At 47.6% G+C, this 16834-nt stretch overlaps 1 protein-coding gene across 12 annotated transcripts; it reads right to left on the reverse strand.

The window, feature by feature from the left end:
• Positions 1–747: 747 nt before the first annotated feature.
• On the reverse strand, positions 748–14595 carry SF1 (splicing factor 1). Of its 12 annotated transcripts, none has more exons than XM_072970224.1 (14): positions 13812–14594; positions 12349–12477; positions 9562–9637; positions 6435–6587; positions 6140–6229; positions 5600–5783; positions 5389–5504; positions 5181–5288; positions 4275–4455; positions 3738–4011; positions 3346–3405; positions 3045–3224; positions 2093–2297; positions 748–1659 (listed from the first exon to the last, which is right to left on the reverse strand). In XM_072970224.1, exons 1-14 carry the CDS (start codon positions 14215–14217, stop codon positions 1530–1532), a joined length of 2292 nt encoding a protein of 763 aa, XP_072826325.1. In that variant the 5' UTR covers positions 14218–14594; the 3' UTR covers positions 748–1529. The 12 variants fall into 12 exon arrangements, with proteins under 12 accessions (XP_072826325.1, XP_072826328.1, XP_072826329.1 ...); XM_072970227.1 differs by having other exon boundaries at positions 14187–14592; XM_072970228.1 differs by having other exon boundaries at positions 3738–3990; positions 14187–14591.
• Positions 14596–16834: the final 2239 nt, after the last annotated feature.

The raw sequence follows: 16834 nt of genomic DNA on the forward strand, positions 1-16834 counted from the left end.
CCCGAAGGAAAGGCAGCCGGGGAAGGGCAGGCCCCAACACAACTCTCCCCAGGGGCACTGCAGCACAGCAACAGCAGTGGCTGAACAAGGACCTCTCCTCTCATGGACAGACATGGACTTCTCTGGTACTGTGACAGGCCCTGTCCGCTCCCCAACAAGAACGAACCGAACAGCATAGCCTGAGACCCTCTGCAAAGAAGTGCTTACAAAGCACAAGACAGGGCCCTTTCTCCTGCCCCCACCACTCCTTGAAGCCTGCAGTGCTGGCAGGCAGCGAGTCACCAGCAGAGAAAGAAAAAGCCACTTGGCGGTTTTAATTTTAGCAGCTCTGAGCCTGACAGGCAGGATTAGTAGGCTTGACCTTTAGTGCTGATGTCTCCCCAGGCCCAGAGCCTCAGTCAGGTGGCAGCTTCCAGGCACAAATCACAACTGGAGCTCACCAAATGTAGGGGCCCAAGCCCCAGGAAAAGGCCTTCAAAAGGACAGGGACCAATGGGTGAGGGAGGGGACCCTGGTTCTCAGCCATTAACTAGTGAACAAGAGTGAAAAGGTGGGGCCGCCCACACACCAGCTTCCCCCAGAACTACACAGGGAGGCTGGTAGGGAGCTTCCTTAATGAAGGTCCCAGAGGCTTCCCTGGGAGAAGGGGATAAGTGGGGCCAGGGGCTGAACACAGGGAAGGTAACTGCTGCTGCTGCTGCTGATGGCAGAGTGGGTTTAAGAGAAAAGAAAATAAACAGACCCAGAAAACCACACTGCTCTTTTATTCAATGGAACATCCCCCTTTAACGCAGTGTTGAATCATACACCGAAAAAAAAAGCCCAGAGAAATTTCTGCAGATAAACCAGTGAAGAGAACGCGCATTATACATTATTGTCAACATAATCACTCCATGAAGAGGGAAGGAAGAAAAAAGGAAGCAGAACGAAAACAAGGGGCTCAAACTCCTAGACACTGCAAAACATTCAGACGTTTGGGACTAAAATAAATTTTAAAATGAAGCCTTCCAGGAAGGAGAGGAACAAATGGAATCTGAGGCAGCTTAGGTGCTCAGAGAGCATGAAAAAGACTCTCTGGGCTGGCAGACAAGCCCAAGGTGGCTTAGGCACCCCACCTACCGCTGGCAGGGGTCCCAGGATGGATATGGGCCCTGGACCTGGGGATTAACCCACTACTCTACAAGGGTGGCAGAGACAAAACCTCACACTTAAAAAAACCTCAGGGTGACTATGGCACCTTGAAAATCTTAGATCCAAAGAAACATCCCCCACACCCCTCAACTAGCCCAACACTGATGGCCAAAAGCCTTTGCCTAAAAACCATTTGTTCCTCTCTCCTTAGAAAGAGAAGAACGAGGAATGAGAAGAGGGAAAGGAATCTAATTGCAGCAGAAGACCGGGGAGAGCATCTCCTTGGACGGAGTCTGAAGAAAAGAAAAGATAAGGAAATAACAAAGGAAAAAGAAAAAAATTAATAAAAATTTCACAATATGGAGCCAGCGTGTTCTGATTCCGTCCACAAAAATAACTCAGGCTGCTTTGCCGAACCATCCTGTCCACCAGGGGCGCTGCTGAGGCTGTCTGCCTGGAAGGGTCACCAATGGGCGCGGAAAGTCCTCACTCTCATGGCTCGGGCCATCGCTGCTGCGGGGAGGGATCCTGGCGGCCCGGTTTGGGGAGAGGCAAAGGGATTTGGGTGAGGAGAGAAAGAAGACAAAGAAGACACTCGATGCTACGGGGCGCCAGGAGAGCCCAAGCTGGCGCCCCTACTACCACCTGCCCGTTCCCAAGCGAGTCCTCAGTCGCTTGGCCCAGCCCGGTGCGTGCACACACACACATGCGTGCACACAATCACATGCGTGCGTCCCAATGTCTGGCTCCATATGGTGAGGTTCGGCGTGTGTTTAAACGAGACCAATTCTCTCTATATATAATATATATTTTCTTAAAAAACCGAGTCTAGTTCTGTGGTGGAGGCGGTGGGGGAGCTGGAGGCATCCCGAAGGGTGGCATGCCCGCCACCCCCATGCCCATCATGGTGACAAAGTTAGAAGGGTCCATGGGAGGCGGAGGAGGGGGGGGCGGGGCATACATCATGCCGGCGGAACCAGGCGGCGGAGGCGGCGGAGGGGGAGGGGCCCCGGGCGGCAGAGGCGGCTGGACCCCTGGGGGCAGGGGCACCATAGTGGGGTTGCCTTGCATCTGAGGGGCTCCTGGAGAAGCTGCGGCAGCCGCCTGCTGCTGTTGCCATGGCGGGATGGACCCTGTGCCAGCGCTCGTGGTGGTAGTCGTCGTATCTGGGGTGGTAAAGAAGCCCAAGGTCACACGCGCGGGGGCACACCGCGGCTCTCTGCGGCTGCTGCCTTGGGATGGGGGGCGAGGGACGCCTGCTCCTTGCTTGGCATGCGGTACGGTGGTGGGGGGCGGGCAGGCGGGGCTGTCCTGGTGATGGGGAGTGGAGGGGTGGGCAGGACTACCCTGGGGTTAGCCTCGAGGTCTCTAGGCTTAACAGAGTAAGCCCTTTGTCACCAATGCCCCTGGAAGGGCTGAGGGGAAGGTACCAGACACAAGAACCGGCTCTGACATCCCTCCGCCCATCCGCCGCCACCACCGAACGCACATTCAACCTCAAGGCCACAGCTACCCTCCCCACTGCCTGGTCCCACCCCTGCAGTCTCTCAGGCCCCAGTCACATCCCTCTCCAGAGCATGCGTGCACCCTCCCCCCAACCCTAGCCATAAGCATAGGCTCAGGCCAGCCAACAGCTCACACAGCCTGAGAGCCTGGACTTCTGGCACCCTACCTATGATGGCAGCCTCCCCCACCAGATCCCACAAACCTTTCCCCATAGACACCACGCCAAACATCAGCTCTCCTCCCCAAGACTCCGAGGGACCACAAGGCCCTTTCTGTTTACTCCCCAGCAGAGACCAGAGTCTCATCCCAAGGTGCCTGCCTGCCTGAGCTGTGAGGGTCTCTCGTTCCTCTCAGCCCCAACCCCCCCAATCCCACCCACCCCCACAAGCCCAAAATATTCTACTCACTTTGCTGCCATGGCAAGGGGGTACTGGAAGCCATACTGCTGCTGGGCGGAGGGGGAGGCGGAGGCTGCTGCTGCTGCTGTTGCCATGGGGGAAGAGGACCAGAGGGAGGAGGCGGGGGCTGCCCACTGGGAGGCGGCGGCGGTGGCGGCATCATGCCCATAGGTGGCGGCGGCATCATACCTGCAGGTAGGTGGAGATAAGGGTGAGGTCTCACAGGAGAGGGATTGCAACAGAGCCCCCACTCACTCCCAGGCCTAGGCAGGTGACACCCCCTAGTGAGCAGACAGCCAGGCTCCATTACCTTTTCCTTGATGCAGGCGATAGACCCCAGAGCCCACAGGCGTACTTCCCAGGTACTGATCTTGATGGAAGGAAAGAGCAGGGACTTAGCAGGACACTGGAACTGGCCAGGGAAGACGACGCCCCCACCAACAGCTTATTTAGTCACACAAATTGCAATCACTACCCTTACAAAAGTGGTTCTGAAACACTGCCTTAAGAGGTAGGCCTGTGCCTACCCCACACAGAAATCCCTTCCTGAATTAGGATGGGATCTTCCTCCTACTGGAGCCCAAGCCTTGGCAAGTCTCAGCCCAATACCTGAACACTTTGAGAGTTTCCAGTCTGCAGTGACCTGATATAAACCCTTGCTTATCCCAAAGCCCCAAAGTTTCTGGTCTGACACTTACTTACCCATTGGAGGAGGGCCATGGTGCCCAGGTGGGTGGGGGCCCTGGTTCATCGGTGGCGGCGGCGGCTGCATCCACGGGGGTGGGGGTCCATTAGGGTTGTGCTGCATGGGATGTCCACCATGCCCACCTGCCAGGCTGGGTAGTGGGTGCGGGAAACTGTGGGGGCCACCACCGGGCCCACCGGGCCCACCTCCATGCATGCCGTGGTAGGGCCGACTCTCTGAAGGACCAGAATTCATCCAGGGTGGGCGGCTCTGCGTGGTGGACATGAGAGACTATGTGAGAGCACTTCCCGCCGATGTCCCTGCCTGCTCCCCCTGGTGGCAACACTGTTCTTTCGGCTACGCCACAGGACCAGAACACAAGGACAAGCTCTTCCCTAACTGAGAGGTCCCCAAACATTCCTGACATCCCGAAAGAACAATGTTGCCAGCCATGTCCACCAGCCTGCTCTACCCAAAGCCCCTGGCCGCAACCCTCAGTCTCTTAGGAAGAGAATGGGGGGCTGAGGCTGTTAGAACCAGCCCCTGAAGCTCACCGGCGGAGGTGGGTTGTTGGCAGGAGCAGCAGGCCGAGGTGCACTGGCCAGAGGTGTGGTGGCAGGTCCAGAGGTGGAGCCTACAGATGCGGGCACGGGTGCCTCCCCCAGTTCAGCCATGAGGGACAAGTATTCCTTATCCATCCGTGCTTTATCCTGAGCTGACTGAGGGTCACCAGGCCTAAAGGTGGGGTGTGGAACACAAGGAGAAGGGAAAAAAACTTATTAAAAAGGAACTTTTACTGTGACGAATCTACACAGAGGAAGTTTTGAGGAATCCAGTCACCCTTTCTAACCCCTTTTCAAATTAGTCTCATGAGCTCTTCAGTTCCATGCCCAGCTCTGCATCTGGGATTATCATGTGTATTTCTGCCACAGCAGAGACCACTGGGGCAAGAAGAGAGGAGACAGTAGGCACCACACCAGCCAGGAAAGCACAGGTTTTTCCAAATAGCAAGTTTCATCAATTTCTACATTCCAGCTTTGAGAAGAAAAACCTATACAAGGCTGAAGCAACTACCAGACCATTCTTAACAAAGCTTTTCCTAGCTGCCACCCAAAGTCAAACAATGTTGCCATCAAGTGCTGGTTCCCAAATGGTCAACACACCATAGGTTGCTCAGTCTTCTTACACCAATCTCAAGTAACAAATGGAAATTTAATACTGAGCCACAGTGAACACACACCCAGAGGGAAGTTTCCAGTTTTCCTGGGCTCAAGATGAACAACAGAACATGGGTATTCAGCACTGGCTATTTCTAATCTTCCTGGGCTTTAAATCACACCATTACAGACCACATTCACAGAAGGAAGCTTCTCTTGGATCTATAGGTAACAGGAACCAACCCATGTGCTCAAGAGCCAACTTGTACACCATGGGCTACCTAGAGACAACTACTCCCTCACCTCTGGAATTTGCAATCAGAAGCAATGTGCCCAGCCCCTCCACACTTGGTACACACTGTAGTATTGGTAATGCTGCGGGTTTCCGAGCTCTGCCAGGGTCTTAAGATCCTGTTGAAAAAAAAAAGTCACCTTGAGGGCTATGGCCAATCACCCTCCTTCCACAGGTTTTTCAGGCTTCTGTGCCCTCCTCTCTAACCCAACCACACACCTGTTATCGTCTTCCCGAAGGGTTCCATTCAAGCGAGCCAACTCTCGAAGCTGCATCTTCCGTAGATCATTCTGGTCCTCAGGGGTCTCAATACCCTGCTTCAGGATGTTCCTTATCTGGTGGAGATGCCACAGGCACAGTTATTTAAGTCCCAGGACTATCGACTACCTCCTAGATTTCTGGCAAAAGGCTTCCTTTCTGGCTCCCTCACCTGTTCCACGGCTTTCTTCACATTCTCCATAGTATTGGCAGTAACCAGGGCATGAAGTGGCTCATCTTCCCCTGGCAGCATCTGGCCATCTTTGCGCCCGACCTTCCCTTCTTTCACAGACCCTTTCCCCCGGATCATAATCTTGGCGTTACACTCCTTCTCTATGTTCTTCAAGGTGTTCCCTCTACCAGAGGCAGAAAAGATTATTGCTATTACACACCTGAGACGCCAATTCACGCACCAGAGGGGATCATTAGGCACTGGTAGGATACTGAGTGTAGAGAACTGGATTTTCCCACCAAGAGCTCCATGATCTCTAAGTTTTAAGGTCATAGTCACAGCAATCCTCAAGATGTGACTTCTCTGCGGTAAAATGGGGAAGTTAAGAAATTTCCTCAAGGAAAGGCTTGAACTTACCCAAAGTGAACATCCTACCAAAAATAGGAAGGAGAGCCACCAACGGCACCCGATTAGGCCCAAGACAGACGCATGTCACAGGTTCTTAGGAACTCTACATCCCACAGGATAGTACTGACTCACCTGGGCCCAATCAGCAGCCCCACAAAGTTGATTTCTGGATACTCATCTTGTGGAATCATAACTTTATCACTCACACGTGTTGCTGGAGGTCTAAGAAAGAAAAGACTCATAGACACCGCACATTTCCGTGATGACACAGGTAACTGACAACTCTTCTAGAAATAACCCTTGGCACCACATGTTAATTAACAGGTGAGTGGGGGTTAAGGGATAGTTAGTACTAAAACTGTTCTACCACGGACGACATCCCATCTGCAGGTGACCTTGTCCCAGATCACCTAAGCCTTCAGCTTACTTGTAATCTGCAGGTGGCTTGAAATCAGGGTTCAGAGCAACCATTTCAGTGATGAGGTTATGCCGCTCCTCTTCCAGCTTCTTGCGGGTGCGGAACTCGCGAGTGTTGAGCCGCTTCCCCTCACTATTGTAGATGGGCTCAGGGGAAGGGGACCTGTGGGAAACAGACGACCGTTACCGCTCTGTCTTCACTTTTCTCTCATCCCCACAGGGCTAAAATAAGTCTTCCCCTGCCCCTCTGCCTCTCAGACCCTAACACAACATTCTTCGGAGGAACCAACCATAACGTGTGCTATTCAAGATCGTGTGGAATGGGGAGGTGGAAGCTGGCTTAGCATTAAGGGGGACGGGGATGTGTGTGAGAAAGGAAAAAAATTGTTTTGCTTCTAAAAGTGATGAGGGGGGAAAAAAGTCTGTCCTTTCCAGGGAAAATCTTTAGGACTATAAATGGCAAGGACAGTATCACCTTCTGGGTTCCTCTTGCCAAATGAGTTTTCTTTCATTTGAAAAAAATTAACAGCATTACAACTTTATGAACCACGAAAACCCCAAGTTTAGGTAAAATGTTAACTCCTGCAGAGCTCATGCCCTATCAGGAAGAATGTCTGCACCCCTGTCACATGGTAAGTACAAGCTCTTTAACCCAATGCAACTGGGACTCAAGGCTACTGCAGCTACTTGGCCCCCACAATGGAGAGAGATGGTTCAAGGCTTCGTCTCTGCTTTTCCTTCAATGGCCTGGCTGGCTGTGTCCAAGGCCCAGGAGTCAACCTGTTTTCTGGCTGTTCGAGGTTAGGGAGTCTGGGTAGAGAAAAATGTTAAATTGCTAACGCAGCGTCTGAGAGAGGCTGCAAGTGCAGATTTGGTCAAGTACTTGTCTAGGGTCTGAACCTGCAAACGGCAAGGGGAAAACCTATGATTCTCCACCAGAGTTTACAAGTCCAGAAAGCAGATTTTCTCTCTCTCTCTTTTTTTAAGGAATAAAATGCTGTTGCTACAAGTAAAAAATAGTAATGATAAAATGGTCAGTTTACCACAGCTGGATTTTGCGGTAACAAAAAAAGAGAAGTTACACTCCTAGAATTCTGAGTTAAGATTACAAAAAGGATCATAGCTTGATATTCTGAATGAAAATTTAGTAGCAGCTGCAAGAAGGGAAGAGACCATGTGGATCAGGTTATTGAAAAAAAAAACATCCTGAAAATAGTCAAGACTCCTATACCCTTGGTTTAGTTGAGAGAACCTTGCCTAGTTGGAGAGCAAGGACTGAACTCGGCTGCTCCCACTGTCTTCAGCCTAAAGGGAACCATGTCATACCACGTTACACACACGATGGAATAAAAGGTCAGGTTTGTTCATGGCTAATGACGGCTAAATGATACCTCCGTTTCTAGCATCTGTATAAACTGTTAGCACAATCAAATAATAGTGAACAAAAGCAAACATACCCCAGCTCATTAGACTATCATCTTATACATTTACATCTATAAAAAATTTTAAAACATTTTTAACTTAAGCAACATCAGTATAGCGTAAGTGGCTTAATATTGAGAATACACCTTCTTAAATAATCTTAAGAAACTCATGCATTTCCCTCCAACCTGGGCTCAAAAGCAAAACCATCAGGCATAAGGGCCTCTTTCAAACTGAATACAAGGGAGGAAAAAAAACCTCTGCTCTGGTTTTATTTCTAACATGCTTGACATCTCTAATTCCTACCCCATAGCTGTCTAGAGTTAAGCATTTCTGGCTGATTACCAAAGTAAGTTTTACCAGTATCAAATTGGTCATTTAAAAGCCTCACAACAGTGTAACCTCTTTCCAAATTGTGGATGTGAAAGACAAAAGTCAATATTCTAGAGGTCAGACTGGCCCAACTTCTTCACTTCAAACAGGCATCATATTGATCAACTAAATTCTAATCCCAATTCTCCAGGAAGCAAAGGTTTGTTAAAAACTCAACCTTTTGAGGAATTGCCTGGTAACCTGTAGACATATTAAAAGGAAAAAGGCCAAAAAGGCACTAAACAGTTGTGGTCTACAACCTACAATGCAAATCTTTAAAAAAAAAAAATCAAAATATAAAACACAACACAACCCTCCAATCAATATCTATAGGTGAAAAAATAATAAATTTAATTAAGCAAAATTAGAATCAATATAGAGAAATAAGTTGATTTGTTTCCTGACAAAGGGCAGCAGAAAGATGCTTAAGTGAGTGATTTCTAAAAACATCACATCATCTTCCTGATTTAACTATTGAGTAACAAAAACTAGAACCAATATTTTTTAAAGGAAAGTGTCAACTACACTGCATGCACTAAAAGAAATTTAATTAAGAGGGAAGCATACTGCCCTTCTGTTAAATGGACCAGATTTTAGCTGTTCAATTATCAGCCTGCCAATAAAAATTCCTGTTTAAAACGTTCATTTCTGACTTTTTACTTTTCAGAGGTGGGAGAAACTGTAAACTGAAATATGACAACAGCTGTTGGAGGACAACACTCCCCTTAAAAAAAAGGTAATTTAGGGTTGGTTGCTTGCCTTCCCAACAGGTGAGAATATTCTGGCCCCCCTCAACACCTCAGGCAATGGCCAAGGCTGAAAATTAACTGGCAGTGAAAGAAGTTGGTTAGAATCTCATCTATTTTAAAACCATGTCAAAACCATGAGCAGAAGATTGCAGCACTGAGTTGACCAGACTGAGTTTCTAGCCTGCTCAAACTCAAGTGATGCTCAAAAATATTCTTAATCCCTGCATTGTGTAGTACCTGTGAGGAAAATTCTATAGCCTGGGCTTTCAGCCAAAGCAGGTACTGAAAAAGGTTGGTTAATGGGCCACCTCACTGCCCCTACCAGTGGGTAAATCAGGTTAAAATCTACATGTTTACCAATTGAAAACCAGTTGTCCATTTTCCTGTAACTTTTGATTCTGCTAGTAATTAAATTTCATCATTTCTAACTGAAGACTGACCATATATACTGCTAATTTACACTCCAGTCCCCAGAATGGTCAGAATACCAGTTACTAGGATTTTATTGAACTGACACAACATGTTGCCACCAGTAAAATGTATTGAGAAAAAGGTAAAAGCGTTACTGTCAGCTGGTTAAAACTGTTTCCCAACCTGTCCTCAGGGTTAGGGGGGATGCCCAGGTCTCCTGTGCGCAGTTTACGAGTCAGGTCTTCTATCTGCAGTTGCACTGGAAGAAACCAGGTTAGGAAAGAAAAAAAAAGGATGGAAAAAAGACAATGTTACCAAAAAACATCTCAAATCTCAACAACAAGCATGAAGAACTCGGAGACTTTGAAAGGGACGACTGATCAGTGAACACATTGAGGCAAAAACCCCCAACCACTTATCGGCAGGAGTCCATTTACATCTATAAATATTTTTCACTCCAAAATGGTTACCACTTAAGGAAGCAAACAGTTTGTTGGAAGAGGGGTTAGCAGTAGACTATTCACTAACATCAAAGCAATTATTAGGAGGTATTTCACCTCTCCCTCCCCACCAAGGCTTGCTATACAATTGGCATCCAGAACCAAACCATATGTTAACACCAACACCCTGTTTCCATCAAATTACTTTCTCAAGTGCAAGACTCTTGAGTTTTTCTTCATTAAATATTAAACACAGCCCAAAATAAAACTCAATTAACATGGGACAAGGAAAAATATCAGTTGAGCAAAGATCATTTTCAATGATACCAGGCTTAAAATTCCTTAAACCAGTAAAACATTTAATAACCATTTCAACAACCTTATAGAAGTTTGTACACAGTCTTTATGCATAATCAGATCCATAATAGTAAGGATCTCCCAATACCTGTTGCTTTTATTCAAATTTTATGACAATCCATATACCTTAATAAACCAGTTAACCATAAAATGCCAGAAGTCTGTTTTTAGACTTGCTCCTTATGTGGGGAATAAAAGTAGGTAGGGGTGCAGAAGATGGAAAATGTGGCTCAAGGAGAATATATGTGGCCCTCAGACCTTGACAGATGAGGCTGTAATGTGAAAAAGAGATGAGGGTTTCACAAAAGTTCAGTGACTGCAGGGAAGTATTACTCAGATGATTTCTCAAAATATTGGGAACTGCAGAACCAGATCGCTTTCTTCATCATGCTGAATAACCGCCTGTTTCTTACCTTTGTGGCATCTGAGTGTCCTAAGCAGGCATCTCTAATAAGGGCAAGTCTTACTGGTTTGGGTTAAAGTTGAGTTGGCTCCAAGAATTAACTCATGTCTAACCCCAGACACCCTTCTAATTTTAAATACATTCCACAGGGCTACAACATACCCATTCAAAATCTAAAGAAGTGAAAATCCACATTAATATCAAGAGAAGATACTGAGGACATTCTGTACAAGGCAGCATGAGAGACAGAAACGCAGTAAGACACACATGGGCCCGAACGTTCTTTTATGCCATAAAAAGTTCTGACTTGGTGTTCAGGTACTAAGTCAAGTACTCAAGGTGAAAGTAACCTTCATGGAGGTAGGCAGTCCTCTTGACTGGGACTGTAGCGGTATGGGATCTGATCTGAGTAAACAGTTAGCACCTAAATCAAAAAGAGGCTATTTTCCTAAGAGCCGAGACCTACACCAGCCTCAGCTTTGATTCTAACTACTTTGATTATAGCTATAAGCCCTTGAGGGCCCATAGCAATAACTCCCTCCACAGGAAAAGAACTGGAGATGTAAAGAATTGTTTTTTCCCATTTTCTACATCTGCTTGTGTCCTTGGGATATCATTCCACTAGGGACATTTTCATAAGGTTGTCAAGACCTGACCAGTCAAATATGAGACGTAATGGGGTGGGTGGGAGGAGATTGAAACAGTGGGAAAAAAAGATTAGTATTGTAAAAAGGTGATAGACAATTCCAACACCTCAGAATTCTCAGCAGTCTAAAAACATGAGAGATTAAGATCCTCAACAACAACAACGTGCCAGCCTTGAAGATTTTTATTCATGAAGGCCACAGCCTCACAGGTCTAGGAGGCGTCTGCCCTAGTGTACTCCAAAGGGGATGTTTATTTGGTTAGTAGGTAATGTTTACCAAGTGAATTCTGAAGCAGCTCCACAGGTACATAAAGGTAAAACTTGCATTAAAAACGTATTTTTAGAAAAGGTAATTTTGAGATTAACTTCATTTCTACTGTAAACAGTCAATCTTAATTCTCAAAGTTTCCCAACTGTTAAGATCTCTTATCCTAAATACCTCATTATTCCATATCCAAGCAGTATCCCTTTCCCAGCAGTTCTTTAGTAGTAAATACAAGAGCCCTCATTTTAAGACAGGTCTCCAAAGACCAAGCCAGAAAAGACGCTGAAGGAAAGGTTAAATTCAACAAAATGGTAAAAAGGGGTGCACTGTAAACACTTTCAGAACCGAACCACTTTTTGATTGAGTTCCCCCCTTTCAGAAAGTACCTAAAAAAAAAATAAAAGACCACATTTTAGGGAAGGGAGAAATATGAAATTACGGTGAAAGGTCATGCTGTGAAAAGGTACTTGGTTTACAATACCTGCAGTGTCCTCCACTGGGGCAGTGTCCAGAGAGGCATTAAGACACTCACCTCATCAACTGCCAATGAACAGCAACTTAAGGGGGTAGTGTGTGTGTGTGCTGGACTGGGGACTATTCTCACTCCTAACTGGGCCCCTCTATCCTCTGGCACTCATGGAGAACACCATTATTACAAACAGACCAAAACAAAGAGCTACAAATGCAGGACTCAAAGAGCAAAAACTGATGGATTATATCAAAGTCACAAGTACACCCGACCATACCTCTCAGAAAAAGAGAGAAAACTTTAAAATCTCAAACTTTCAAGAAATAAAACGTTGCTCAGAACATACTCTAACAATCTGAAAATGCATTTGGGTGCAGAACGTGTATTTACCTATATAAGCTCTTTCTTGTTCCCGAGTAAGTCCAGGGGGAATAACTGTAGGCATTCCTGGAATCACGGTCTTCTGTTCCATTGTGTCTTGGTTCCAGCGGCTTCTCTTCCGCTTCTTACTTGGGAAGTCTAAAGGAGATAAAGTTCATCAGATGCAAATGAAAAGCAGCAGAGAAACCATGAACAGGCCGTTTAGGATGCTTATGATACTATACACAACCTCAGTAGACTGTGAAACTGAGAACCTAAAATGGAAATGGCAAAGGATGGAAGACAAACCTGAGGAGTCAAGAGACATGGCCACTAGAAGGGGACCTGGACCTGGGTCTGAAAAGTTAAGATTTCACATTTTTTGTCCACAAAAGTTCTGTGATGTCAACAAGATAAATTTCGATGTGTAAAGCTACAGATAATGAAATAAAATGTTTAGAAGATACATACTACATCTGGTTCATGAATGCCTTAAGAGCCCCAAGGAACAGAAGAATAGAGTGAATATTTAGACAAGTCTATAAAATATGGGGGCCTGCTGACTCCTCCCACCTCCACCTCTCCACCAATCATCTTTCTAAAGGGGCCAGTATACAACTAAACCCATGGCTTCTAAGTCAAGAAACCTCAATTCTTCAACAAGATCACTTTTTTCTCTGAAGTTTAGCCAAGATCAGCATTCAATTTTCCTGGTCAGTTGAATACTGAGTGTCTTAAGGGTTTATCAAAAGTTCGACAAAGGAAAAGCTATAGGATAGTAGCCAAAACCCCATCCCTAGTACACAAACAGAAACACCTTAACACTTGGTACACAAGACTTCTACTTCTCAGGGGCCAGGCCCGGGGGAAGGCCTAAGGAGGAGAAGGAGTGCCAGACTTCTTAAAGGTAGATACAGGGAGATTAGGGAAGAAACAGAATTCCCTCCCCTAAAGAGCCACACAAAAAAATCGGGCCCAACCATCGCCTTAAGACTTTCAACTTCTATGGTTCTCTGTAGTAAAAATCCTGCCTTACTGCATAAGTAGAGAAGCTAGTCTTGGTACTTTTCTTCCTTTATGGCTCTATAACCAAGAAGAGAATGCTCCACGTCGTTGACCCTTTCATACCCTCCAGACATGAACTCAGCACGCCATCCCCTAGAAGACCCCCTCCACAACCTCTCCCCTACACTAGAGGCGGAGAGCGACAGGGAAACGCCTCCCCGCCTCGCTTTTGGTGGGACCGCAAAGCCTGGGCTCCACACTGCGCCTGCGCGCAACAACCTCCCGCCGTGCCCGCTCCCTCCCCTAACGCGCGTGCGCACTCGAGGCCCGAGAACCAGGCCGCGCGCCCCGTGGCGCCTCCGCCCGGGCCTCCCCGTGCGCGCGCGCGCGCCCCTGCCGCGTGCAGCCGCCGTCGCCGCCGCTGCGCGCCCCTCAGCCGGCCGGGCCCGTCCGCGCGGCGCCTCTCGCGCTCTCTCGGCCCGACTCACCTCCTCCGCCGCCGGCCGGGCCCGGCTGCTGGTCCTGACGCGGCGGCTGGGGTGGCGGCGGCGGCTGCGGTGGCGACACCCGCTGGTAGAGCGGCGGCGGAGGGGGCGGCTGCGGCGGCGCGTACGAGGAGCCCGGAGAGGGCGGCGGCGGCGGCGGCGGCTGCTGGGGAGGCGGGGGGGGCGGCGGCGGCGGCGGCGGCGGCAGTGCCGCGAAGGGGAAGGCCGCGGTCAGGGCCCCCACCGAGCCCACGGGCGGGGGCGGCGGAGGCCCGGGCACCAGCAGCCCCGCCCCAGGCCCGGGGGCAGGCGGTGGCCCCGGCTCGAAGTCCCCTTTAGGGCCAGGAAGAGGGGGGAGGCCGTGGGGGCCCAGCTTACCCAGCGGCGTGGCGTTCGCTCCGGTCGCCATGGCGCCCCAGGGGACCGGCACCACCGGCTCCTTTTCGGCAGCGGCGGCTTCTCCTTCGCGAATCTTCCGGGGGGGAGGGGACTTGACTGCGCTGCCGCGGAACGCGCGGAGCCCGTCCTCTCACGCGGCGGGCGGCGGCGGCGCGAGACGCACAAAGAGGGAGGAGAGAGGGCGCCGCGGGGGCGGGCCGGGGGCGACGGGGCCGGGGCCTGGATTGGGTCCGGCCGAGGCAAGGGGTTGGAATCGGCGGCCTCCGATTGGTGGAGCCTTAACTCTTCTCGATGCGCGCTGGGATTGGCCGGACCGTTAGGCCTGGCGAGGAAATGGCGGCCGAGCCTGGAGAGCTGGGAGGTGTCGCAGCGCGCACTTCATTTGTTACTGCGCGAACTGAGCTCGGAGTCCAGAAAGGAGGAGATAGGGTGGGGCAAACTCTATGACGTATGGGGCCAAGAGCTCTCTCATTGGCTGGAGTTGAAGGAGTCAACCAAGCTCGGTTGCGTCGTACTGTCATGAGATTGGCTGTCACTGATTCGATTTTATTTTTTCCCCACTCCCCCGGGGAGTAGTTTCCTTGGGTTTAAGCTAGAGGGCTCGGCGGAAAAGCCCAAACTGAACGAGATGTAGGGTCCGGGAGGAGTGGTGCAGGAGCGCGCATGCGTAGGTAGGGCAAACTCCACTCTCAGCCCCTGGCTTCACGGTCGACCCTCGGGTTCGGCGCGGAAGCCCTAGGTGACGTCAATCCTCGATTCCCATGGTAACCCGGAACCTAGGGACAAGGGAGGGGCTGGCGCGCGGCTGTAAACCAGATCCGTTGACGACTCAGGTAAAAGGAGATTTCCTGTTTTCTTTGAAAAAAATGAAAAGAGGAAAAAGCTATAAAATAGAGTCTTATTGAAGGATTAAAAACGGTATCTGAGCAGACTGAAGTACACATATCTTAGATGGAAAGCAATATGAAGTCAGTTCCAAAGTCAGTTTACAGATACAGATGCATTTTGGTTAGAATCCCATGAGGTTGGGCTTGATTAAGTCATCCTTAAGTCATATAAAGTAATAACTAGGAAATAGTGGGGAAACTTGTAAACGAGGTTGAGGAGGAGCTTGCCTTTGCAGATAATACACACAGTATAAAAGATACAACAGTGAAACAATGTGATATTGTTGTAGGAAAGACAGATCAGTGCAACAAAATAGCGTCCGGAAATAGATTCCCCATGTATAGGTAGAAATACCACAAAAATAATAGAAAATGAGCAAAGACTATGAATAGGCAAGTCTAAGAAGAGTAATTCCAAATAGCCAGAAAACATCAAAGGGTACCAAACTCCCAAACAGGGAACTGCAAATTAAGGTGATAATGAGAAATCTTTAAGTAACCATCAAATTGCAATAAATAAATAGTACTAACACCTACTGTGAGTTCTTTTTTGGAAAAACATTCAGTTATCTATTAAAATTGTATCCCTTTCAAGAAAAATTTAAAAAGCCTTTCAATGTAGCAGCCCCACTTCTGGGAATCTGTCCCAAAGAAAGGCACGTGATTACGTAATGTATGTTCAAAGTCTCCTACTGCACTTACCACAGCATTGTTTGTAATGGCAAAAACCTGGAAACAAAGTGAATTACCATCAATACGTGAATGGGTGAATAAACTACATTATCCATAACCTGAATTAGTAGGCAGCCTTGAAAAGCAGTTAATCCATACCTACGACCTAGAAGGACCTCTGTGCTGTATTGCTGTTAATAAGAAACAAAGTAGAGAAATATGCATTACAGGATCTTGTTTTTGTACAACGAACAGTCTCTATATGTGTGTGCATGTTTGCATGTGATTATATGAACATAGAGAAAGCTTTGGAGGATGTACAACACGTCATCAGTAAAGACATTGGAGAGGGAAACAGGTAGAGGGAAGTTATCCAATACATGTTAAGAAAACATATTTTAAAATGTTTTTCATATTTTATAAAAATGTGTGAGGTGATCGCATTTATATAACATTATATAACATACAAAGAAATGCACTGACAGGGCAATCACCAAATTTCCAATGGTGATGGGATCTCAGGTAGTTTTTACTTTCCCCCCTATTTCTATATATTACTTTTAACTTTTTATACTAAGAAAGTATAATTATATAGTAAAAAGTTAATATTGTGGACAAGAAAGAAAAAATATAAAATGTTAAAGTCATCTGGAAAAGAAGGAAAAATTAATTTATTCAGTAAGTACAACAAATTCTATGGAGGAGGAGAGAAAAGCAGCATTCAATGTCTGAGAAGCTGAGTGCAAAACAGCTTGGTGGATACCATAGTAAATAAAATTCAGCTCCTGCTTTCCAGAAAATCATAGTTTAGCAGAGGACACACACTAATGCACACATAAAAATGTGCTATTAATGCTAATCATACCATCATACTAATAATGGTAAAGGCTGCAGCTGTGACTGTCTCATGGGACAGTCATTTTCACTGCTTTCTAGTCTTTTCCTTTTATCCAGGATTTCTGTGAGAGTTTTTAAATTACCAAGTTAAAATATTTTGGTTGTCTTTTTATTAATTTCCATTGTTGTTAGATTTTGCAGAAGATGGCCTTAAAAATCTCTACTCTTAAA

Source organism: Vicugna pacos, chromosome 10 (assembly GCF_048564905.1).
Source record: "Vicugna pacos chromosome 10, VicPac4, whole genome shotgun sequence".
Taxonomy (NCBI): Eukaryota; Metazoa; Chordata; class Mammalia; order Artiodactyla; family Camelidae; genus Vicugna; species Vicugna pacos.